Source organism: Furipterus horrens, unplaced genomic scaffold (assembly GCF_987537825.1).
Source record: "Furipterus horrens unplaced genomic scaffold, mFurHor1.1.pri manual_scaffold_3, whole genome shotgun sequence".
Taxonomy (NCBI): domain Eukaryota; kingdom Metazoa; phylum Chordata; class Mammalia; order Chiroptera; family Furipteridae; genus Furipterus; species Furipterus horrens.
In genome coordinates, this window is record NW_028327173.1 from 24,148,912 (window position 1) to 24,174,978 (window position 26,067).

The 26,067-nt window shown below is 50.1% G+C and overlaps 1 protein-coding gene across 1 annotated transcript in view; it reads right to left on the minus strand.

Annotated features, from left to right (window-relative positions):
- Positions 1-206: 206 nt before the first annotated feature.
- The window catches only part of GRIK3 (glutamate ionotropic receptor kainate type subunit 3), a 211,154-nt gene continuing 185,293 nt past the window's right edge, over positions 207-26,067 (minus strand). The window contains exons 11-16 of the mRNA XM_090271560.1: positions 23,679-23,902; positions 20,118-20,236; positions 17,372-17,589; positions 5,755-5,977; positions 4,988-5,238; positions 207-2,568 (exon numbers count right to left, since the gene is read on the minus strand). Of these exons, the coding sequence (XP_090127686.1) occupies positions 2,374-2,568; positions 4,988-5,238; positions 5,755-5,977; positions 17,372-17,589; positions 20,118-20,236; positions 23,679-23,902 (1,230 nt within the window). The 3' untranslated portion in view covers positions 207-2,373. The remainder of the gene's footprint in view (positions 2,569-4,987; positions 5,239-5,754; positions 5,978-17,371; positions 17,590-20,117; positions 20,237-23,678; positions 23,903-26,067) is intronic.

Consider the following 26,067-nt stretch of genomic DNA (forward strand, 5'->3'; position numbering starts at 1 on the left):
CACATATGCTCACATGTGGACCCCTTGATGACATGGCTTCTCCTTTAAAACATATTTGGCAATGCTGCAGGTTTTATCCTGCCCTCTACGCTCTGCCATTTGGTGCACAAAAGCACATACATGCGCTCACATGCACACACTTGTGTATACACACACACACACACACACACACACATATATATATATATATATATATATATATACTCACCAGAACCCCATTGTAACATGGCTTCTCTTGTTTTTACATGTACAGGGCTCTGCTGCTAGTCCAGAGTTGTCTCCTTCATCCCTAATTCACGCACATGCCCACATGTGTACACATGCACATGGCACAACCCAAAGGATTCTCCTATTATTGCATGCCATGGACTCCATATATGTCCAAATCTGTCCTTCTCCCCCAGCCCCCCAAACTCACACATACAAGACACAGATACACACTTATGCACACACACATTACTGCACCCAGAAGCTCATGACAGCATGGCTTTTCCTATCGTTACATGTGTCGGCTACACTGCATGTCTGGCCTCCTCTCCCACCTCCAGGGCACACACCCTGGCGGAGCTGCTCTGATTCTGGAAACCAGCTGGTTTGGTCCTACAGCTCTCAATTTGTAGGAGGGATAGTACTTATCACATGAGTCCACTGTGCTCTCCTGCTTTGGAAGTCCCTGGGGGAGCTAGAGATTACCCTTCAGCCCAGCTGAGAAGGTCTTTGAGACCTAAATGTAGCTCTTCTCTAACCAGGCTCCTCAAGCAGAAACAGGAGAAGGTGGTGCTTCTGAGTTGCTGTCTAGAATTATCCGTCCTCTTTCTCTACTCAAAGACTACCCTCTGCCTTTGGCTGTGGGAGGCCCTGCTGGCCCCATCACATTCTCTTTAAGGACACTTTGCTCCTAACCCTTCCACGTCTCATTCTTTTTCCAGAATCTTAAAGTCACAGACCTCTAGAGCACCCATCACAGCTAGCTGGAATCCACAGATCATCTGGTCTACTCCTCACTGGTACCTCATCTGCTACCACTTCTCTGTTGAACCCCCAAGTCCCACAAAGTCCCAGCTGCTCTGGACAAGAGACCGGGGCCAAGATGGCTTTGTGTCTCTGTATAGGCTCTTTGGTTATTTCTCCAGGAGGCAGCTTCTCTCTTCCCACCCTTGGGGCCTCTTTCAGCCATGATATCCTGCCCCTAAAAACCTTCACTTTGGGGGAGTATCTTTAGGTTTGGCAAGTCCAGAGGGCTTGGAATTCTTTAGGGTGCCTCTAGTTTTCCCCATCTACCCCAAAGTTAGCCTGTGCAGTAGGACCTGGACCCACCCCTCTTTTGAGGAGGCATGACTTAACTTTCACTTTAATCTAGGCTATTCTTCTTCCAAGATGACTGAAGAGTCTCAAGGCTAACTGGCCAGGAATGGGGAGTTGCTGATGAGTAGATGGCAAAGATCCCAAGCTCCCTAATGCCACCAGGGTTTAAAACACAGCTTGGTAACCAGCAAAGTAAGATCCGATGACTTGAGGGGCCCGTGGGATTTCCATGGAATCCACCGTTCCTCTGGGCTTCAGATATTGGCTGAGCCCCTGGGCATCCTTTTTTGGGAGATTCAGGGGGTCTTCTTTCCTCTAGCCAGAAAGTGGAGCAGAATTTGTGCCTACTAACCCCACTCTTCTAGAGAAGCGGGGAGGCATTGGACATTGTCTGTTAAAACTCCTGCCCCTGTGCATTCTCCTCTCTTCCAGACCCCAAGCTCCTCTTTTCCCCTATGGACCTTCTGCCTCCAACTTTGCCCAAATAGGGGCTGCCACGGGTGGTGTTAAATCCAGGAGTTCTGAACCATGTGAGCAGCCCTGGGGGGTGAAGTCTTCCCTCTGCCCAGGCATATGGGATGGCCATCCTCCGTCTTCAGCTCCCACTGGCTGCCCGGCTATCGCATCCTTAAGATGCCCAGGGTTTGTGTCTCTGGACTCTTAGTCAAGCCCCAGGAGCCCTGGGATCATGGGAAAGAAGTGGCAATAAAAAGGTGGTTTCTATTTTCTTTGACCTCTGCAGGGCCATGGTAGAAACTTCTGACTGTAGAGGAAAGTTGAGGGGCAGGTGAGTTTGGCCTGAGAGAGGCATGTGCTTCCTTTGGCCTTGGCTGTCTTGGCTGGCAGCTTTAGAAACCCACAGGAGAAACAGGAGGAGAGTGAAGCCCAAGGAGCTGGCCTGGGGGCCTGCTGGTTTCCTGGGAGATAAGGGCAGAGGGCTCCTGGCCCAATGGGCAGGTAGCAGCTCTGGTCCCCAAGCCCAGTGTGGGAACAGGGGACATTCCTTCCAGTCGCCTTTGCTTTCTTCCGCCCTGCTCCCCAGGCCTGCAGTCCCCACCCTCCCAGTGCTTAGGGGAACACAGGGGCCAGTGATGTGCTGCAGGTCATGCTGTCCTTGCCCGGAAGTCGGCGATCATTGAACGTGTGCATATTGATGACGGCGTCTGTCTTGACCATCATGGGAGGCTGTGGCTTGTGCTTGACCCGACGCTGGCAGGTAAGGGAGAAACGGATCTCATCGGCCATGGTACTGCAGAAGGAACGCTGAAGTGGGGGTGAGAGGAAAAGGGGCAGATAGGTGAGGCCTGGCCCTGCGACTCCAGCCAACTCCTGCTCTTGCTCTCGAGCCTCTGCTAAGGCCACTAGGTCTCTCTTACCCCTTCACCCCACCCACCCTCTGCCCATGGCAAGGTGAGCCTACAGAGAAGCACATTCCTGTTTGGAGACTAAGGTTGTAGGGAAGGTAGTATCATCTTATCCCCATTTTGCAGATGAGCAAACCAAAGCTCTGAGTGGCATCTACATGAAAGTTTGAGGAATTGACCCGTCTAACTTTTCTCCACTAGATTGTGAGAGCAGGAACCAGCCAGTTTGCTCCCCATGAGCCCAACCCCCAGCACTAGTCCTGGCCCAGAGCCAGGGTTTAAGAAACACTTGGTGAATGTGTGGGTGACCCCTCTCCTGGGAGGGCTTGCAATGAAGGGGAGAGTCACCGTGCTCCTGAGTCTCCACTCAGGAAAGTCCAGCATGTGTTTCTCAGGGTGGGCATCTGGGAGGTAGGTCCCAGCAGGGCAGTCAGGTGGCAGTGGCTTCCTCTGGCCTAAGTCCCTGTGAGCACCTGAGAGGGGCATCAAAAGTGCAGCATTGCCTGCAGGTATCTGATGGCAGAGGCTGTCCTGCAGCTAGTCTGGGAGGCAGCGGGGACTACCAATGCCCCAGTGTACCCAGCGGGGCCAGAGCATCAGCACCCAGGCAGAGTGTGCAAAGGCTTTGTGCAGCAGGGGAGGGACTGAGCTTCAGGTTCGGGCTCTGCCTCTCACCAGCTGTGTGACCTCTCCAAGCTTCTCCTTGTGCACCCACTAAACCCAGAATGTCATCCCTCACCTCCTTTTCTTTATTCTGAAAATATTGGTTGAGCCCCTACTATGTGCCAGGCACTATTCTAGGTGTTAGGCATACAGCAGTGAAAAGGACAGATAAGGTCCCAGCCTTCAGGGAGCTTATGGTCTAGTGATGGAATAGAAACAGATAATAAACATGCAGACAAATAATTTCAGATAGTGATAACGATTATTAAGACTAAAGCAGTGAAATGGGTTAGAGAGGGGCTGGAAGTAGGAACAGGTGGGAAGGCCACTTGAGAGGTGACAGTTGAGCTGAAACTGAATGACCAGAAGATGCCAAAAATACAGCACTCTGGGAGAGAATAATTTTAGGTGGATGGAACAGCATGTGCAAGGGCCCCCAAGGCTGAAATATGTTTGGCGCATTAAGGACTAAAAGGGAGGCCAGTATGTATGGAGCAGAGAGAGGGTCAGGGAGAAAGGGAAGGAGGAAATCAGAGAGATGGGTGAAGACCAGATCCTATAGCCTTTTTGGTGGAATTTAGAGCTCATTCCAATTATAATGGAAATCCCTACAGAGTTTCTTTGTATTTTTTAATGTATCATAGTTTTTTAGCTGTTCCTGATTTTTGGACATTTAGTTTTTTTCCTATTTTGTTTTCCATGCGATAATTCATACTCCGATGAATATCTTTGTAAATAAAACAACATATATCCTTGGCCACTTCTGTTGGGTGCATTGCTGACTCAGGCTTACTGGTTATAAAGGACTCCATTTCATTTCTGATGGATGTCAGAGCTGCCTGCTTTTAACGGTCCCTGGTACACACGACTTAACTACAGTCTCTTTTCGCACTGGCCCTGTATCACTTTGAGCTTTGCGGTGAGAGGCGCTTCCGCCAGCACAGCAGCCCTCAGCTCAGGTGCTCATTGAGATCACCCTGCTCACTTTCTTAAGATGCCAGGCTCTACCATGGGCCAATTAAAACAGAGTCTCTGGGAGTGAGGCCAGGGTATTAGCACTTAAAAAACTCTCTGTGATTCTAATTTGCTCCCAGGACCCAGAACCACTGACCAACCATGCTCAGATGAATCAGACAGGTTCTCCCATCTGAACACTTGGGCTGGACCTCTTCACCCTTTTCTTTTTTAAACTTTTAATTATGGAAATTTCCAAATACATGCAGAAGTAGAGAGAACAGTATAATGAACCCCTATGTAACCATCACCCAGCTTCAGTAATTACCCTGGAGGGTTTTATGCAGGCGAATGGCATCGTTTGAATCAAGTTTTAAACAAGGCACTGGCTGTGGATGGAGAACGGGTGGCAGAGAGGAAGCGTGGAGGCAGGAAGGCCAGACTGGGGGCTGTTGTGTGGCCTGGCTAGAGAGGACGAGGCTTGGCCTAGCATGGAGCCACTGTGATTGGGGGTTGTGCTCAGAGCTGGTGTGAGGTGGGACTGGCCAGGCTTTCTGGGGGATGGGAGGCAGGGTGGGCTATGACGAGGGTGAGGTCAGACACTGCTGTGGACCTGGCACAGATGACATGTGGCACCAGCACAAGACCCGTTCGGCTGTCTCCCTCCCTCTCCCGCGCAGGCGCCAGCATGAGGGGCTCACCTGTTCTCGCTCTGCTGTTTTGCGGAGTTTGTACACAAACTCGCCCACGGCCACCAGCACTGACAGAACCAGCCCGGCGGCCAGGACGATGAAGATGCCCCCTATCTTCTGGATGCCCAGGGCGCTGGCCTCTTTGTTTTCGTCCTCGGGACACCCGCTGCCCCGCCACCACTTCTCCTTCATGATGTGCAGCTTGTCCTCCTCCTGCAGCTGCAGGATGGCAATGGTGATCTTGTCCCGGTACGGGGAGCCTGAGTTGGGAAGAGGCGACGGATGTCAGCGGCATTTGGTCCATCCAATGTGCCTCTGGTGACACCCTGGTCGGCGTTAGCCACTGTCACTGGCCCACTTGGCAAACTCATAAAAAAGGGGGACCCTATTACCTGAAGTCCTCTCTTTATATATGGCATCCGGGTGGGAGGAAGGGTCCTGCCCTGAGGTAGGGAGTCTTGCCTGTGAATCCCTGTTTTCACAGGCCCCTGGATGACACACTGTATCTGGGGGTCTCAACAGGGGTCAGGCCAAGGAGAGCAGGTGTGACCTCTGAACTGCTCCCACTTCTAGGTTTTCCCCAGTTCCCTGCTTAGGCCAGGGCTGACCTCGCAAGGTACATGGTTCCACCCCTTCATCTCTGGGCGGAGGAAATGCCACCTTTCTACGCTCAGTGGGACGAGCCAGGAGTGGGAACAGGAGACTGTGTGTGGGAGTGGATGTGGGGCCTGGTCCAGCTCTACCCCTGATGCCCCTGCCTAGAGCCCCTTACTCACCCATGGGCGTGCCGATGCCATAGCCCTTAGAGTCGATGAGGCCCCCAATCTGGGTGAGGTTGCAGTTCCTCTGGGTGACATACTCGATGGTGGTGGACTCCATGAGCAGCGCGTAGTCCGCCGTCAGCGTCCTCTGGATGCCCTCCTCATTGTTCTTCACCAGCGCCGAGGGCTTGCTGCTCATGAAGGCCCACATCTTCTCAAAGGTGGAGATCTTGGATTTCTGGGCCATGAGGGGAGGGGTGATGCACACACAGTTACCAGGGACCAAGAGCTGCTCACTCTGCCTAACAGGGTTCTGGGCAGCAGACTCCGTCTACAGTGCTCAGCGCCAGGGAGTGCCACCCATCGCTCAGATGTGGACACAGGGTCTGGGAGGGTAGGACCCAAAACACCTTGACAAGGCCAAGATTCAGACTCAGGCCCACCTACTTGGGAACGCTTGGCTCTTTGCCATGGCACAGGTGGTTCTCACACTGACTTTAAAAAATGAATTTTCTCTATTTATTTATTAAATGATATGTGCAGACACTGTTCTAAGTGCTTTGCTGCAGTTATTCATTGACTCTTTACAGCAATCATAGGAGGCAGGTACATTTTAGCCCCATTTTACAGATGGGGAGACTGAGGCGTGACTAAGTAACTTGCCTCAGGTCACTCAGATACCAAGTGGCAAAGCCAGGCTTGAAACCCAGACCTTCTGGCTCCAGGGTCTGTGCTCTTAAACATGGAACTGCACTGCCTCACAGAAACCACTGTGAGGGTAGAGAGGGAGAGGCGGATGTCAGTGAGGGAAAGCTTGGTGGGTTCTGGGCCCCCCACTTCAACCTCAGTGGGCCCCTGTCCTGTGCTATGTCTCGGGAAGATTTTATCTGAGGTGAGCGTTCCTGTTCCACTTCATTACGGTGACAGAGAAGCAGGGTGAGAACTGCAGAATGGGGAGAGGCGAGGGCCTGTCCAGCAGGCGTCTGCAGGCCCCCTATGCCTTCATCCCCAGAGCATCTTGGGCTAGATGCTGCTGCGTGAATAGAACCAGCATCCCTAAGACCAAGCCTGGTGGGTGGGCTGCTATGCTCCTGCTGCCTGACCAGGGAGACTTGAAGAGGGCACTGGGGCTGGGAGAAGGGGTTAACACTGGATGTCCCCTCTTGCCGAGGAGACCAGGCAGACCAGGGCCCACAGCCATCGTGAGATTTCTTAGGAACCGAGTGCCTGCCAGCTGCCTGCTCCCAGTAGGGATGGGCCCTGTTCCCGCTGATCCCAGAGGAGCAGGTGGCTCCACAGGCCCAATTGTACTGGCAGTTGCCAAGTCTGGCTGTGCCTATCTGTGATGTCAGCCTGTCTGACTGGCACCCAGCCCAGCTCCGGTGTGCATGATGGCATGGGTATATGCAAACTGGCTGGCACGGGGTGAGGGATGGACAGGAGATGGGGAAGACACTGTGTCTGCCAGGAGTGAGGATAGTGGGGGTGGGGAGAGGCTGGGAGGAAAGTGTACCTTCTACTCTCCAGGTGCTTCCTAGCTCTGAAACTGGCCCCTGCAGACTCAGGCATACCGGGGGAGGCGAGGCCCCCAAAGCTGCAGGCAGGACCCCACTTGGAATTCCATTTGAGCTCAGATTCTTTCAAGTACCAGTGACAGCTCCTTTGGGCACTGGGTCAGGGAGCACATTCACAGACAAGCATCCCCTCCCCCACACCCACCTGCAAATGTATCTGCCCACAAAGCCAAAGGCCTGGAAGGGCTTGGATGCCTGGACCTTCAGTGGGTCCCCGCAGAGCTGTTCCCAGCTCCTCTCAGGCCTCAGCCTGTCCTATTTTCAGCTCTTTCTGCTCTCCAGCTACTCCACCTCCATAGTTACTCTCTTACCTCTGCCACTCTTGCCTCCAAACCTTCTGTTCTCTCCAGCAAGTCCATCCTCCCAGCTATTCCTCCACCTCAGCTCCTCCTGCAGCCCAAACGCCCCTCCCCCTCCAGCTACTATCCTTAAAAACATTCCCAATATCCAGCTCTTCTGATTCACCAGACATTTCTTATTTTGTAGATAATTTCTAATATTCAGACATCTCCACCACCGCCCCGTCCCCTGCAGCTGCGTTTATCCTCCAGGTCCTTTCTCACGCTGCTACTTTTCCTGCCCAGATTCTCTGTGGCAGGAAGCTTCTCTACGGCTCCAGTGATCCCCATCGCTGGGACTCATGTCCTTGGGTGGTCCCCCACCCCTGCATGTGGGCTGGACATTGAGGCTTGCTTTTAACTCCCACTGGTAGCCATGGGATGTCACTCTGGAGATTAGGTTCACATGAGACTGAACTATCATCCTGCTTGTACTCTTGCCTGCCGCCCTGATGGAAGCTGGCAGCTGCCGTGCTGTGAGTCAACCACAGAGAGGCCCACAAGGCGAGGAACGAAGGGCTGCCTCCAGCTAATGGTCAGCAGAGAACTGATGCTCTCAGGCCAACAGCCAGGGAGGAACTTCATCCCCTCAAGAGCCACGTGGAGTTTGTAATGGGAGCCCTAAGATGACTGCAGCCAGTGAGACCCAATCAAAGGGACCCGAGCGAGTTGCACCAAATCCTGACCCACAGACTAGGAGATCACAAATGTTTTAAGGCACTAAGTTTTGGGTAATTTGTTATGCAGCCATAGATAACTGATACACTCTCTTACGTACTCACCTAAGCTATTTCTGTTCCCAATATAGTTATTTCTCAGATACAGTATTCCCTCACTTATTGCGGGTATTATGTTCCAGACGCCCCCGCAAAGTAGGAACCTTACATTTATTCTACACTCTTAAACCTACGTAACTTTAACAACATACATATACAGCACTGCAAAATCCTGCGATATAGCAAAAAAAATCCACAATAAATAATTAAATATCATAGTTTTAAAAATCCCACGATACAGTGAGGCCGCAATGAGTGAACCGCAATATAGTGAGGGACTACTGTAATCGATTTCTAACTACTCCTGTCCAAGTCTTATCATCCCTGCTTACCAGGTACACATGCTCCACAGATACTCTGCCCTTCTGGTTGGGGTAACTAAATACTAACTTCCCATCAGTGGCTCTGGCACCTCAGTTCTTTTTCCATCCCACTCTTTCCTGCTTTCCAGATTCTCCTTCTTCTACCAGAGCTGGGAACCAGGGGTTGATGAGGCCATCAGGGCTCCCTTTTCACCTCCAGTGCATGCATGCAATCCATCCATCCATCCATCCATCCATCCACCCACTGTCCTCTCATTCATCATGTTCATGCTCTTACCCATTCGCTCACACACTATCTATACATTAATTTATTCAGCTATCTGACCACCCACCTAGGCTTTTACCTATTTATCCATCCATTCATCCATCTAAGCAACCATCTGTCCATCCATCCATCCTCTTACCCCTCTGTCCAATCTCCAACCATCCATCCACCTCTCCACCTCATCCATCTTACCTACTCACGCTCCCATGCACATAGTTAGCCATTGGCAATTCTCGAGCCTGGCAAAAGTAACTTGACAATGACACACTCAGGGAACTCTGCCTCATTCCTTCTGCCTCAGAGTAAGAGCTTGTCCTCATTCTTCAAACTCCTCCCTGCCTCCTCCCCACCAACACTCCATTCCTCCTATCCACAGGCTGGCCTGACATCAAAACATATACTCTTTCCTGTGACACTACACCATAAAAAAGGGACAGAAATTGCCAGTGGGGCTGGAGGGAGTGTTGAGGCTGACAGACTTTGAGGAGAGACTCATGAAAGCCTCCAGTGGTAAAGGGACAGGAAGCTGGCTGTGACGCTGGTTTCAAGAGGTTCTTCTCTGCCAGCTCCAGGGTCCACAAATTCACTACTTCGATTACTTGTAGGTCTGAAATCTACTTGCCTAGAATGGCCACCCACTGTGCTTGTCCCATGTCTTGCCCCCTGCCGCTTCTCAAACACATCTGCTCATGGCCTCTGTCCCCTTTAAGTTCTGTCCTTCTGTGATTCTGTGATTCCAGGCGCATCCCTGAGAAGCTTCCCTCTGGCATGTATGAGACATGGAGGGATACATCTGGGGTCCCTCCCAGAATCTCAGGCCTCTCTCCCACCTCCCTGGGCCTGACTACCGGAGGCGCAAGTTCCCATCACTGGCCTGAGCTACAGTCACCACCCTAGGGAACAGAGTCACACATACCTATGGCTCCTGAGTCATCCTGCCTGTCCCAGTTTCACTGGGAACCTTAATAAGCATTGCCTCAGGGCCAGTCACCCAAATCAATTAATGGAATCATTTGGAGCAGCCAATAAAGGGAGATGTGCCAGGATGAGGAGACTTTTTTTATCAGTAAAATTGGCAAGAAAGTAAGTTTCAGACTCACGACTTTCAATTCCAGCCTCCTCAAAGAAGTAAATTGATTTTCCCCAACTGAAGATACTTAATCTTGAGAATTTAACATTTCTGTACAAGAAAATGTATGTAGGTATATATATATAAATATATATCAATTCCGAAGGGAGCTGAATCCTTGGGCGGGTGTGTAGGAAGATAGCGGCAATGTGATTCCATGCGAGACCGGGGGTATTTTCCATGTTGAAGAGGAGACCTTTCCCAAAGTAATTGGCTTTCTTATCCCTGGGCGTGGAGTCTTTGGCTTTATCAGATCCCCATACTCGAGCAGTTAATCATGTCTCTAGGCTTCTTTCCATGGGGACCAGGAGGCTTTCCTAAGTCCGCTGCTTCTGCCTGCCTGGCCAGGACAGACAGGCTGACCCTCCAGCCCAGCAGCAGCCCCTCCTGTCTGCACATGCCTGTATGGGGCTTCAGGCTGCTCCCTCCAGTGGGAGTCAGGACGTGAGGGCTACAGGGTGGGGTGGAGGCGGTGGTGGGAGGGGTCAGCTCCACCACAGGAACTCTTTTTCAATGCCAGTTCTTTCTGTAACCACAGGCAAGTGACATCACATCTCTGAGCCTCACTTTCCACTTCTGTAAAATGGGGGTTAGCTTCACTCAGAGGTTGGCCTGTGAAGTGCTCAGTGCCTGGCATCATTATTTCTCTTCGAGGCTCTTTAATTCTCTTTAAGGCTCAGTTTCCCCATCTAGAAATTGGGGATCATAATTTCCACAGTACAGAGTTGCTGTAGATTATAAGAACACAATCCTCAGTGCATGCGGACAAGAGTCAGCCAGGATACTGTCATAGTAAAGAGTGCTGAGTGGAATCTTGATAAATGGGAGGGAGCTATGTGTCTTAGCTCCCGACAATTGTTGCTTTGTGGAGGAGCTGGCTCTGTGATGCTCTGTCTTTCACATTTTCAAAAAGCTAGAAATGTGAATTTTTTAAATGCAAAAATCTTCCAATTTTAAAGTGTTGGCAACTAATTAAAAATATATATAAGCAATGTATGGCCCTCAAAATTATATTTGTGGCCCTGGTTGGTGTGGCTCAGTGGATTGAGCACCAGCCTGTGACCTAAAGAGTCGCTCGCTCGATTCCCAGTCAGGGCACATGCCTGGGTTGGAGGCCGGGTCCCCGATTAGGGGCGCATGTGAGGCAACCACACATTGATGTTTCTCTCCCTCTCTTTCTCCCTCCCTTCCCCTCTCTCTATAAATAAATAAATAAAATCTTTAAAAAAATTGTACCTGTGGGCTGAAGAGGTCTGTGTATCACTGGTTTCAACAATCAACAATAAAAACAGCATTTATGACACATGTGTGGGTGTGGTTCTAAGTGGTTTATGTGAATTATCCCATTTAGTCATCTCAATAACTTTAGGAGGTGGGTACTATTATTATACCCATTTCATAGATAAGAAGACTAAGGCACAGAGAGCTGCTCAGTAACTGAGTGGTTTTCAATAACTTCCCAGCATCACTGGCCCTCCCCCTGCACCTGTCACTGCTCCTCTGCTTGCTCTGGGTTTCTTCTGTTCTGAGGACCTCTGCGTACTTAGCTCTGTGCAGAGGCAGATGGCCATCCTATGGCAGAGGCACCAGTGACCTCAACAAAGATCCATTTCTGAAGGACCTGGAAGAATGGAGAGCCTCCACGTGTCCACTGGTTGGTCTCTTTCCAATGTACTCCTTTTTGGGACTATGGGGCAATAGGAGAAAAGGGTCCAGCCTGCTTCCCAGCCTTTTGCACCAGTCAAATGGAGTGACATCAAGAGGCGAGTCTTGGACTTCAGTGTTCCTGTGTGCCTGGCACTGAGTTAACCACTGTATATAAGCAGCTCATTGTATCCTCTTACTAACTGCTGCATGGTGGGAATCAGTATCTGTGTCATTCAGATGAGCAACTTCAGGCTCAGAGAAGTGATGTGACCTGCCCAAGGTCACCCAGCAGAGATAGCTGGGTCCTCAGTCTTGGTCTGTCTGACTTTTAACACTGATGTGACTTGGCTGTACCAGGTGCACCCCACCAAACTGTCTTGTCACTGTGTTTTGGTCTCCCAACCCCACTACTGTTTCAAGGCAGGGCTAAGGCACAATTGGAGAGGCCAGCAGACAGGTCAGGAGAAACAGGACGCTGAGATGGGGCAGTGCACTCAAGCCCGCTAGATAAGGGGAGAGTGCTGAGCACCTGGAGGGAGGTGATGGTGGACTGAATGGCCTCTCCAAGTGCCTTCCAGGCGCGGGTGCTAGGACAGGGCAAGGCTGTGCAAGGGGGAGGGCTTGGCAATGCCAGGGACACGGAGAGCCTCCAACTCTCGGCCCCCAACTCCTGTGTCTTTCCTAAGTGGCTGTCCCTTATACACAGTCCCACCCACCTGTGCTGTGCCTCCCCCACACTCAGCACCAAAGAGGGTTAAATCCTGGGAGAAGCTGTCTTCTGACATCCTCTGCCTTCAAAGCTGCCCGGCCCTCCCCACAAAGAACCCGCTTTCCCAACATTCTCCTTTACATTTTGCCTACATATTTTTACAGCCAAACAGTGCTTTCAAAGGCCTCCTTTTTCATCTCCTAATTAATTTTTATCTGCCAAGACGGAGGGAGGACAACATAGGAGACACTGTTTGTGATGTCTGCTGCTCCCTGACAACTCTTCAAATGAAGTTTCCTTTGGAATGATGGGGCTGCCTCTAGCCATAGGTCTCCTGGGCTGTAGGGTGGGGGAGTGGCGAGCGATGGGGAGCTCCCCCGGGAGAGAAAGCCCAACATCCCACTTCCTGCTGCTGTCTTTGGACAGGAACGGGTTCTCTCCTCTGGCTTCTACTCTCAGCCTGGGGGCTATTTTTTAAAGATTTTATTTATTTTTAGAGAGAGGGGAAGGGAGGGAGAAGGAAAGGAAGAGAAACATCGAGAAACATCAATCAGTTGCCTCTTGAACGCTCCCTGACTGGGCACTGAACCTGAACTTGCAACCCAGGTATATGCCTTGACCAGAAATTGAACTGGCGACCCTTCACTTTGTGAGACAACGCCCAGTCAACTGAGTCACAGGGGTCAAGATCAGCCCAGGGGCTTTTAAAAATGGTTTGCAGCCATTTTTAACCAGAAGCACAGGCTAACCACAGAATTAAAGTTCATCTGCCCTGGCTTCTGGGACATTCAGGGGTGCCACCTGCCTGGTTCCTGTCCTCAACACGGTCTCTGACATTTGCTCCACTTGGCTCCTGTCATCTTGTAGTTCCATGCTTTTTAATTCAACAATGGCGCGTGTGCATGCACACACACACACACACGCATACCTGGTTATCAGATAGATGTCTTGTTTATTATTTGAGCAACTACAATGTACCAGCACTGTTCTAGGCTAGGGATCTGGCTCAACTGACTGTGGCTTCACTCCTGGACTGGCTGGCTCCTTAGAGAGGTGATATGGATACAGTGACAAAGAACATAGGCACTAGAGCCAGATGGCTTGGGTTCAAATCCTAGCTCTGCATTTCACTAGCTTGCTGGTGGAATAGCAAGTTAATGTTACGTCAGGTTACTTTCTGAGCCTACTTTCATTGTGTGTAAAAAAAGAGATGATATAATAATAGTCTATCTTCTACCGTTGTTAAGAGAATGATATGAGTGAATATTGTAGTCCCCCCTGATCCCCAGTTTTACTTCCCATGGGTTCAGTTACCCCCAGTCAACTAGGGTCCAAATATATTAAATGGAAAATTCCAGAAATAAACAATTCATACGTTTTCAATGGTACATTGTCACGAGTAGTGTGATGAAATCTCAGGCTGTCCTGCTCCATACTGTGCAGAACATGAATCATCGCTTTGTCCAGTGTATTCACACTACATATACTCCCCATCGTTAGTCACTTAGTAGCCATCTCAGCTGATCAGATTGACTGCCACAGTGTTGCAGTGCTTAAATTCAAGTCATTCTTATTTTACTTAATAGTGGCCCCAAAGCTTAAGTGTAGTGATGCTGGCAATTCGGATATGCCAGAGAAGCTGTAAGTTGTATGTATGTCTAGGAAAAAACATAGTATATATAAGGGTTCGGTACCATCTATGGCTTCAGACATCCAGGGGGGGTCTTGCAATGTGTGCCCCACAGATAAGAGGGAACTAACTGTACAGGTAAAGTGCTTGGACCCTTGCCTGGCTCCTAGTAAGTGCTCGGTGAATGTTACCATTATTATTGACGTTGCCAATGTCTCCTAGACATCCTACGGGTAGGTGTTCCTGGAGCCAGTCTCGCCATATATACTCACAGGCAGGGGAGGGGACACCGTCTCCAGAAGAAGACCCCAGAGTGGATGGGGGAGAGGGCACTTTGTGTGCAGACTCTCTGGCCTCACACCTTGGCTCCACCACTGATCTGCTGTGTGATTGCGGGCAAATCACCCAGCCCCTCTGGGCCTCCTTTTTTCTAGGTTAAAGACAGTTTTCCTTCCAGCTCTAACTTGAAAGTGAAAATGAGGCTAGGACCTGGCTGGGAGTCGGGGAAGTATGACTATAGAGGGCAGGGAGCGGGGGAGGAGGTAGGTTTGTCCAGGGATCTTCTGGGAGGGTGCTGTGTGCTTCCAGCTCCTCGTCTGGGGCAGAGTTAATGTGTCCACATCCAGGTGCTCCCAGCCTCTGCAGCAGGTCCACTGCTGCTGCCAGTGAAAGGGGGCCTGGGCAAGGAGAGCTTCACTGGAATTGGAATTCCTTCAGGAGGAACTAATTGGTGATCAGGAGAGTAAGGAAGTGGAGTTGGTTCTGCAGGAGAACATGGAATTGCTGTTTCTGGCCAAAGACCCTTGTGAGCATGGGCCCTTGAGCCCCAGCCTCTGAGTTCCTTCCCGGCCCCCCTCACTGCGCCAGTGGCAGAGAAGGTGGGTGAGGGCAGAGCGGGCTGGAGGAGGTGCTGCTTGATGCTGAGGACAGGGGCTCAGTGGGGAGCTGGGACTAGGCTCTGGGAAGCCAATCTGAGCGTCTGAGCATGGAGGGAGGCGAGGACGTCCAATCAGTGGCAATGAGCCTGCACCGACCTTATTTATGCTGCCTTCCTTTGATCGGGAGCCCTGCTTAGAGACGCACTCATGAGTAATGCATGAGAGATGCTCTGGCATAGTCAAAGGGCTGGGCCACAGCCTGAGGATAGGCACGAACAGGCAGGCACACACGGGCCATTATACACACATGCAGACACACACATGTGTGAAGGGCCATTACACACACACAAGCCATCACACACATACATGGGCCATTACACAAACACACAAGCTGTTATGCACACACGGGCCCACCCCCACACTCACACTAATTTAGGCACAGCCATGGGGACATTTAAACAGATAGACATGCATATACTCTTCACACATATATCACATAGACACTCATAGGCACATATCCACACACCCGGATCACAGAGATGCATACTCACATGTGCTCATCAGTACATACATATGTGCAGACACTTGTATTCACATGCACATACACATGCTGCCACACAGGTAGACTCTTTGCATGGGCATGAATGTGCACACACACATACTTGAGTGCACATTGACATGCATTATATACTGCTGTATGCACACAGTCATGTAACACACACTCACATGCTGCTCACGCTCATGAACACACACACACACGGGCCCAGAAATCTCCCAGCATGCCTCCTGCAACCATACTTTTCCCTTTCCTTCCTCTAAACACATGACAGTGACCTCCTAGGAAGGCCATGTTTGCTGCCTCTCAGCAGCAGTAGCAACATCCAAGAGGGGCACCCTTTTCTTCCCTCTTTTCTCTTTACCAAGCAGGTGCTTCCATCCTCAGGGGGAGACATGGGGGAGGTAGGGGTGGGAGAGCGTCTCCGTGCGGCTCCAGTGCCTGGGAGGCAGCCCACCCAACCCTTTTCTGCTCTCCTCACTCAGGCCCCATTGGAGGTTCAATTTATCCACTCAGGGGCTTAGCCTGGAAGGAGGCAAGGGCTGGGGCTGGGGGGCCAGGACCCAGAGGAGAGGGACATACCCCAGGCTTTCAGACTGATCAAGAGCAATTGACTAATAAATAAATAAATGAACAAATGGACCTATAGCCACAGACTCCCCAGATCCTGACCACTTCTGAGAAATGGTTGAGACAGTGGTTCTCAGAGTGTGGGCCTGGACTGGTAGCGTCAGAATCACCTGGGGACGTGTTAGGAATACACATTCTTGGCCCCGCTGTAGGCCCACTGAACTAGAAACTCTGAGAAGGAGGCCCAGTGGTCTGGGTCTGCCCCAGCCTCCCAGGGGATTTGGATGCACACTCACATCTGAGAACCATGGCAGACTGTGGGCCTTGGAGGAAGGCAGACCTGAGTCAGCATTGGGCTTCTTCAGCTGTGAGTCCTTGGAAGAGCTCCTTAACTACTCTGAGCCTCAGTTTCCACATGTGTAAAGTGGGAATAGTCATAGTACCTACTCACAGGATTTATCATGAAGATTAAATGAGGCAAGTATTTAGTACAGTGCCTGGCTCACTGTGAGCTCTTGGTGGTGGTAGCTATTGTTATTACTACTTCAGTTTCCAGAAGAACATTTACAGCTATCAGTTGTCAGGGTCAGCTAGTCTCCTAAACTCTCAGCTACTCTAGGAGAAGGTGTAAAAACACTGGGGAACAGAGCTGACACCTTACAAAGCAGGAGGAGCAGCAAAGTCATGGCCAGATCCCTGTAAGAGCAGTAACCCGAGCACGTGACACTATCTGTACACGGTTATTCCAAGAGTGTAACCTGCTAAGGAATGCTTGTAAACACTTGTTCGAGTTTTAAGCCTCCTCTCTTCCTTGGAGGACGCACTGCCTGCTGCCCTCTAAGTGGTGAAGAGCTGACCCCCAAGCCCAGGCCAGCCTCGTGGAGATGGATGCTGCTGAAACCCAAAGCCAAGGGCAGGGAGCCCACTGGCCCCGGGGTCTGTTTGTGCATCGGGTCTCACTTCTCCTTCCCCCTTCTCCAGCCTCATCTCCCCACCTGTCCTCTGATGCTTTAAGGAAATACAGCACACTCACACTCCTTGCCCCAGGTGTAGAAACTCCTAGGATCTGTACTGGGGTCAACCCAGGTGACCACATCGCCACAACTCCCAAAATTTAACTGGTCCCCAATGTGAAGGGGCTAAGCCTTGAGGATTTCTGGCCCCTTGGCTCCATGTGGTGAGGGAAAGACAGTAAAGGGTCAGCTGTGGTGCTGCGGTGGGAGGGAGAGGGCCTTACCTTGAAGAAGGTCATGGTGGCCCCGTCCTTGACAGCCCCGTACTCGATTTTGGTTTGCTTGGCAAGGTCGTCAGCAGAGTCGATGGGCGATTCCATGCGCTCCACGGTCAGAAAGGCGGCCAGGTTGGCCGTGTAGGAGGAGATGATGATGAGCGTGAAAAACCACCAGATGCCACCGATGATGCGTGTGGACAGGGCTTTGGGCATCAGTTCAGACCCTGGGAGAAGGGAAGAGGCAGGTGGTCTCTGACAGTGTCCAGACCAGGGCTGCTGAAGTACTTTGGGTCATGGATTCCACTGACAATCTAACGAAAGCCGAGGCCCTTACCTTTGACCCGTGGTTCTCAAAGTGTGGGCTCTGGGCCAGTAGCATCTGCATCACCTGGGAACTTGGTAGAGATGCTCATTCTTGGGCCCCATCCTAGGACTTATGAAATCAGTAACTTCAGGGGTGGGGCCCCACAACCTGGGTTTGATAAGCCCTCCAGGTGATTCTGATGCAGGTTAGATTTAAGAACTGCTGCTCTTCTAGAACAATAGGCATGTGCATAGAATTTCCCAGCCTTGTCAGACCCTCCGATGCCTTTCCATGGACCCCTGTATGGTCCCAGGTTCTGAACACTTGGAAGTCAGAACCCCTGGGTTCTTGAGTGAATCCTGACCCTAACTCTTTGTATGGTCTTGTGCCAGACACTTCCCTCTCCAGGACTCTGCAAAGCACAAGGAATTGTCCTTCCTTCTCCCAGCCTCATGCAAATAGCGCTACCCTACGACGGTATAATTTGAGGAGAAATTGTGTTGCAAATTCAATTGGTATACAAATACAAGATTGCTATGCGGTGCTTTGCAGGAGGAGAAAACCAACATTTTTTGAAGCTCTTTGATGAAACAGATCACTCTTCCTCCCGACCTTGGGTGTGGAGCACCATTTAGGCGAAACCTTCTAACTGAAGTAATTAACTAGGTGGCTTTCAAGAGATTTAAATAGCAAGTGACTCCTGAACTTTCCAGAATATTTGGACCTGCAATCTGAAAAGCATCTTCTTTGATATGGATGATTTTTTTGTCCTCAAAGAAATCACTCAAGGGAGAGGTTTTCAAATACACAACTATTTTTCTCCCTCCTAATCAAAATCTCGCGGGGAATACACGAGGGGCCAGGGCTTTGAATAGCAGCAGGAGATTGAAGAAGAGAAGCTATTACTGCCTTGAGGGGCTTCCAGGTCTTTCCCAACTGTCACTGAACAAAGATGAGGGACAAAGAAACAAGGTGAGGCTTCGGGACACTCAATTAATAGGGGACAGAGTGAGGCCCTTCCCTTAAGGGCTGCCTGGCACTTCACACCAAGGCTACTCAGCTTCTTCACCCAGCCAGCCACCCCCAGCCTCACCTGCCTGGCTCTCCCCCAGACTGCTCCAAGCCAGGGCTAGAGCCCCCCCCCCACACCCCCAAAGGGAGAATGACTAATTTTAGTTGTTTGCTTGGTGAGTTTTGCCAGGCTCTGTTGGGCGCCCACCCAGGCCCAAGTCCCTACCCTGGGCTCTGCCATGGATGGGAAATCATCAGGTGGGGGCAGATTGATCTTATCCTTCTTTATTCAAGTGCCCAGCACAGGGCTTGGCACTCAGGATCATATTGTTCATCCTCTCATCCATCCATGCATTCAGCATTTGCTGGTAGATGTCTACTCAGGACCAGAATTTGTGCTGGGCCTTGAGGATACACACAGATGAGTGAGGGACAAGGACATTTTCTTCGTATTCTCTCCCTTCCCATGTGCCCTGGTCACCCACTGTCCCTTACTGAGGACCTAACACAGGCAGAGATTTTGGTTTCCCCATTTCCCGAGATAGGAGGCTCTGGACTGACGGGCGGAAGCAATGGGCACATGTTTTCCCTGGAGGTGTTTCCTGGCCAGGGGCCCTGTTTCCTGTGCTCACCCCCAGCCCATGGTGTCTCCTCACCACACTCCTCGAAGCCAGAGCAGATGCTCTGCTCCCTGAGATATCTGAGCAGTTGCACATATTTCCAAAGGGTGGGCCACCAGCCCAGGGTCAGGTTCAATACACTGGCTCTCCCTCAAGAGGATGGAAGAACATGGTGTCTGTCTGTGTATCCCACCTCATATGCACCCAGGCTAAGTTCCCACTTCAGACACGACCCTTCCTACTCCCAGGCTCCCCACAGCCATACAGTCACCGAGTCTGTCCCTGTGACATCCTGAAATTCTCGTAGTCCATCCCGTCCTTTACCCCCATGGCCACTACCCCAGTTCAGGTCTCATCATCTCATTCCGGCAGTGACCTCTCACCCAGCGTCCCGGCCTCCAGTCCACCCCCCACATCCTCAGCCCAACTTTGTTCAGCCAGATTCTACGGTGGTGAGGCCATCAAGGTGGGGGGTCGGCTCCAGCAAGAAGGAGGCTCTGTGTCCTCCTCAGCTGGAGCAGGAGGGACTGGGGATGAGCCCTGCATAGCATGGGTAGGGGAGGCTTCTCTGCTTTAGCCTTAGAAACTGAGCTGGCCCAGAAATGGTAATGGTGAAGGGTTGGGACCTGGGACAAGGGCACACACCTTGGTATCCGGGTATCTCCACCCTTGTGATGGTTCAGCAAGTCTGAGGCTGTCCTGGAGGGTGGGCTGACTCTGCTGCCTCCATAAAGGCTGAGCTCCCTCCCCAACCCAACCAGGGAGAAGAAGTTCCCTGGGGAAAGGAGGCCCCCCAACCCAGGGAGAGGGCAGATACCTTGCTGCATCAGGGACCCCATTCCGAACCAGAAGCTATTTAGCAGAGTGAAGTTGTTTTCCACCACCTCAGAGCCAGGGTTGCAGGGGTGAGCATCGTACCACTCGTAAGGGCTGAACCTGCAGAGAGAAGAGGGAGCAGTGAGCTGAGCTGCAGGGAGACGGGAGGGGAGGGGAGTTTATGTCTCACCAGCTGGTGGTTTAGCAAACATTGATGTGCCGACCACTTTAGCATCAATTTCCTCATTGTTTGGCTGGGGAGGCAGGGGTGGGAAATCAGGACCAGTTTGTTCTGTTCTTTATTGTTAGTGGCTTTTGCTGGTTATAAAAGTAATTCAGCAGTATCTCTTAAAATTAAAAGAGCACATACCCTTCAACCTAGCAATTCTGTGACTCATTATCCATCTTAGAAAAAACATGAATATTTGAGTGCAAAGAGAAGTGCATGGAGGTGTTTATCAAAGCATTGTTTGTAATAGCGAAAAACTGGAAGCGACGGAAATGTCCTTCAACACAGGAACGATGAAATCAACGAGGCCCCAGCCGAACTTTGAAATATCATATGGCTGACAGACGAGAATGATACTTCTGGATGTACCGACAGGAGGAGATCTTCAACACATGATGTTTGGTTAAAAAAAGGTGATAAAAATAAGAACAATAGGATCACATTTATGTAAATAGATTCCAGAAGACATAGCTCTCTACCTCTTTATGTACCTATAAAGCATCTGGAAGAATCCAATTCTAAAAAATATCAGTGTTTTCCTCTGGGGAGGGGAGTTAGAATGGCAGAAGGAATTTTAGGGAAACCTTTTGCTTTATATGCATGATATGAATGTGCTATATAATGAGAATGGACTTTTTGAGTTATTTGTATTATTTATTCACTATTAGTTATTTCTATTTTCATTATTACAGTTTCAAATCACTTGCATATTACTTAAAAACTTAACTGAAGAAAAGGGAAATACACTCTTCATAAAATAGTCAAACAGCACAGATGAATACAATGAGAAAGTGAAAGTACTCCAGGATCCCACCCCCTGGATAGAGCAATGTGCTATATAATTTTTCAGGTTTTTTTCTCTGACTATACAAATGCATGTATGACAGGGAAAAATTGTTACTTTAAGCCCCCCACTGCCTTCTAAGGAAGAGAAGTCCCAGTCACTGGAAGGGTCTTTGTGTATGGCCAGACTTCCAGGCGAGGCAATGAAGGATGGAGAAAGCTAGAGTGCTCTGGAGAGATAGAGAGACGCTGGAGGAAGTCCCTACGAGGCTGGCCTGGCCGGCGTGGCATGATGCAGAATATTCTGGTGGCAGTAAAAGGCCTCACTCAATGCTGAACCCCTAGTGCTGGGCAGGCATGAGCCAGGCCAGGACAGTTTGCAAGATGGACAAGCTCTGTGCCAAGCCAGAGCTGCCGTGGGGTGGATCTGGGAACCTGCCGCCTTCACAGACCCCATCGCTTGTGCAGCTGTGTCTAGCTCTCTAGCAGCCAGCATGGGGTGGTCCAAAGGACACAGGACACATGGAGAAGGTGACGGAGGGCCATATGCCCATACAGATGTGCTGCACTTGACCCTGACAGTGTTGCAAAAAAATTGAATTTGTCACTACATATAAAAGCCAAGAGGTGTCACATAAAAGCCTGAATCACTCTAAAGGTCACAAACTCGGCAGCTGTTGGAGCTGAGTTGTGGCTTCCCCGGGTGTGTGCCTCCAGTTTGCTTCGGTCCCTATCACTCCCTGCTGCCCACCACGCAGCTCGCTTCACTTTCTCATTCTTCCTGGCTGGAGGGGTCAGACATGCCCCCCACAGCTCATTCAAGCTTGGACAGGTCATGATTTGAAGCCTAGCTCTGCCAAAAAAAAAAAAAAAAAGCTTGGTGACTTTGGGCAATGATGTAACCTCTCTGAGCCTCAGTTTCTACTTCTGTAAAGTAGCGATAATTATTCCCAATGCACAGGAGTGTAGTAAAGATTTGACAGGATGGTGTGAATTGTGTTACATGAGTACTATGTACACAATGTGACAATTGTACTCTGGTGCTGTTTGTGCCTCTGTGGCCAAGACTCTTGTTCTTCTCCTCTGTCCTCACGTGTCCCTTGTCATTCCAGCAGCTCCAGAAGTCCTGTCTCTTCCAAAAAGTCTCCCCAGCCTAACCTTAGAAAGGGGGTTCCTACCTTCCTGGACAGAGGGACATGGTGGAAAGCAGGCTTGGCTGCCAGCAGCTGCTGAAAGGCCAGGAACAGGAGGGGGACGGGACTCACATCACATGGGCAGAACAGATGCTGAAAAAGCTCGAGCTGTTTTCCAGGGGGGTGGGGCGCTGAGAGGCCAACTGGAGCTGCTAAAATTATGGTGAGAGCTGCAGAGACTGGCTCCTGGCTTTCAAAGGCTTGTTAGACTATTAGAGACAAGAGGCCTAATGAAGGCCTCTCTGTGGCAGGCCGGGCTGCTGGCTGGGTTGAGCAGGCAGACAGCCCCAGGCCGGCAGGCAGTGAAGGGCTTCGGAGGCAGGACAATTTCATTTCTGCCGTCCTTCCCTTTGGTCTCTCTCTTTGTGGGAGGAGGGAGAGAAAAGGAGTAGGGTGGGGGAAAGGTTTTCAAAGAAGACCCAGGAGAAGAAAAGGCTGAAACACCAAGTCCTTGGATCTCAAATTGCCTCTCCAGAGAAGTCTCTCTTAGTACCTTGTTAAGATTTAGAGAAAAGAAATAACCAGGGCTGAGGCTGGGCTGGAGCCTGGAGGGAGGGGCCAGAGGGCCCAGCTCCCCCACCCCTTCCCAGCTGGGCCCAGCAGCCAACCACCTGGGGCAGAGGCAGAGGACAGATGTCCAGGTGGCCAGAAATGTGGGTTGACTCAAGTTCAAATGCTGAATTTGTCACTTATTGCTAGGATGCCCTTGGTGAGTATAGAGCCTTTCTGAGCCTCAGAGGTCTCCTCTTCATGGGAGGCTATGAGAATTAAATAATATAATGGCTGTAAAAGACAGAGCAATGTGCTTGGCAAATACTAGGTGCTCAATAAACACTGAGCTCAACATGTCCCTAGTTACCTCCTCCTACCACCCACCACAGGGATGTGCTAGCATCTTTCATTAGAACAGCCAAATGGTCAAGGGTATTACTAGCATGTCTTACAGACAGGTAGGTATGCATGTGTGCCACATTTCTGCATGAGTGCATGTGTGTGAGTCTTTGTGGGGTTGTCCTTTTTTTAAGTGTCAAGGCATCTGCTGGGCCAACCAATGCACCTGGGTCTGCAGTACTGGGTACCTGGACCAGGTGGTGCAGCTCTGGGCAATAACATAACTTCCCCAAGTCTGCTTATAGGGCCTGGGGTACAAGTGCCACTTCTCAGAGCCATATATGCAGACCAGGGTAAGGGCTAGGGGATTCAAGCTTGGGGGCCATGGAATGTTCCCTAAGGCATATAAAGGGATCTGAGCTGCAAAGAAGGAGAGGAGAGCATGCATAACTGTGGTCTGAGTGGGGACTTGGCTCCTTAAACCTCCAACCTCAGGCCAGAGCTCTAGCCATGGCATTGCTCTTACCTGGCGATGACAAAGAGGACACAGCTGACACCCAGATAGGCGAGGAGCACATACATCCAGATGTCTGGGGACAGGGGGTTGAGGAAAGAGAAGACACTGGGGTTGGTGCCATTGGGCTTGCGATAAAGGATGCTGACACCGAGCGTCATGAAGGGCTTGGAGAAATCAATGGCCTTCTCTCGGACATGGGTGATGGTCAAGGGAGCCACAGCCAGGTCTGCCTTCTGCAATGAGAGAGAGAGAGAGAGAGAGAGAGAGAGAGAGAGAGAGAGAGAGAGAGAGAGAGAGAGAGAGAGAGAGAGAGACTTTGAGCAAAGCCTCAGACTAGCAGTGAACAGAACAGTCCTTGGAATGGAGTCAGTGGCCTGAGCACTGGAGCACTTAACCACTCTTCAGTTTCAACATTTACTAACCCTTCTTCTGGGCCAGGCCATGCTCAGGGTGCTGGGGAGACAACAATGAACTTAATTCCTGTTCTCCAAGAGCTCATGACCTTGAGGAGAAGGACAGTGGCATAAACATGCAGAGAAGGGAGCCCTATTAAAGCTGTAACCATGTAGTCTATTCTCAAAATGGTGCTTTATCAAATAAATACAGTTCAGCAAACTATGAACACTTAAAGGTCACTCATGTTTTTTATTTGTAACTTTCAAACATCATGAAGAGGACATGGAATCCACAGCAATCTTTATTTAAATGTTTTCCTCTCCTATCCACTTCTTGACTGCTTCTACCCACCTTATATCCTAAAAGCCCTCCAAACCAGATAGGCACAAATAATACCTTTCTTGGGGGAAGAAGACAAAGAAGAAACTAATCAGGCAATCCAGAGACCTGTTTAATCAATGAGGGATGAGAGCAGAGGAAGAAAGGAGGTGGGGGTGGGTGGGTAGGGAAGGCTAGAATGTTCATGTGTTGGTAAATCAGAGCCCATTATAATTTTATTGAGAGGAATAATAAAAGTTCTATCTCTTGGATATGAGCTTTTCCTAATTGAAAATTTATGATCCTTTACTCCTATCTTTCCAGCCTTACCCTATTGCTCTCTTTACTAAACAAGGCCCCATTTAATTGCTTCCTGATGACCACATCCATGCTTTGCACACACTGTGTCCTGTTGAGAATGCCCTCTCCCTGTGGCATTTTACCACCTTCCATATTCCTTTGCACATGCTACCTCTTCCAAGAAGCCCTCCCTGATAGCCTCCAATTCTTAACTCCTGTGAAGTTTGCTCTGTCCCATGGTTAGATCCTAGCCTGCTCAGTGTGACTAGCAGTATGTGTGGTCATGTGAGTTTTTGCCTTACCCGCTTATTTATCTGTGAGTTTTTAAGCACAGTTGGGACTGTGACCAATTCACTGCTTCATTTCCTAATTTTTAAGCCCCATCTCAGCCTCTGTAATATTTGTTAATTAATAATATTGCCCTTTGAGATGTTACCCCTTGGGTTTCTGTGGATATTTACACGTTAGAATGTGAACCAAGTTATCACTTTTCTTCCTCAGAAGGGGGAGGACAGACAGGGAGTCTGGGTCCTAAAGACTTTTTTGCTAAGATGGAGGAGGCTATCTCTGAGACTCTCCTCCAAAGGCAATGCGTCTAGGCAGCCACCCACTGGTTTGGTACACCTCCATCCATCCATCCATTCATCCATCCATCCATCCATCCTTCTGTTATTTATGAGATCCACCATACACTAGGGAATAGTAAGTTGAGGGAAATGGACATTAATGAAATTGTTTACTAAATGGTAGCTGTTAACACTATCTCTGACTTCAATAATCCTAGAAATCAGAAACTAAGTTGAAATCAGACATTAAGGAGATTGATGTGGGTGGAACTGCATATTCTAAATGGCTTTGCAGAAGTCTCAGACTGGGGGTGTTGGGAAACACAGCCATGATGTTGCGCACCCTAATATTTCTCCTTCTGATAGCATCCCCCACAAAAGATTATTTCATACTGGGACCTTCCTTTTGTAAATTTCTGAATGTGTGAGCTGGAACTTGCTTAGCTCTTCAGGCAGAGGAAGAAAAAACAGGCAGCTGCTTCCACCCCAGGTCTCTGGAGCCCTCTCAGTTCAGGAAAGCAACAAAAGAGACAGAACTATCTGGAAAAGTGTGGAGGGATTAATGTGTATGTGCTCAAGACTTTTTTGTGCACCAGTCTGGGATGCACAGCTAAGTAAGAGACCTAGTTCCTGCTCTTATGAAGCTTCTGGTCAAGTGAGATCCTTTTGGGGGCTGAGGATAGGACTCTGAGTAGGGTGAGAGCTGGGGTTGGTCATCCTGGAAGGCCCCATTCAGTCCTGAAGTTCCAAGATCCTCTATAATGTTGGCGTGACAGGGGTGAGTGAAATGGGCTTATGATTCTAGAACTTGGCCTCCC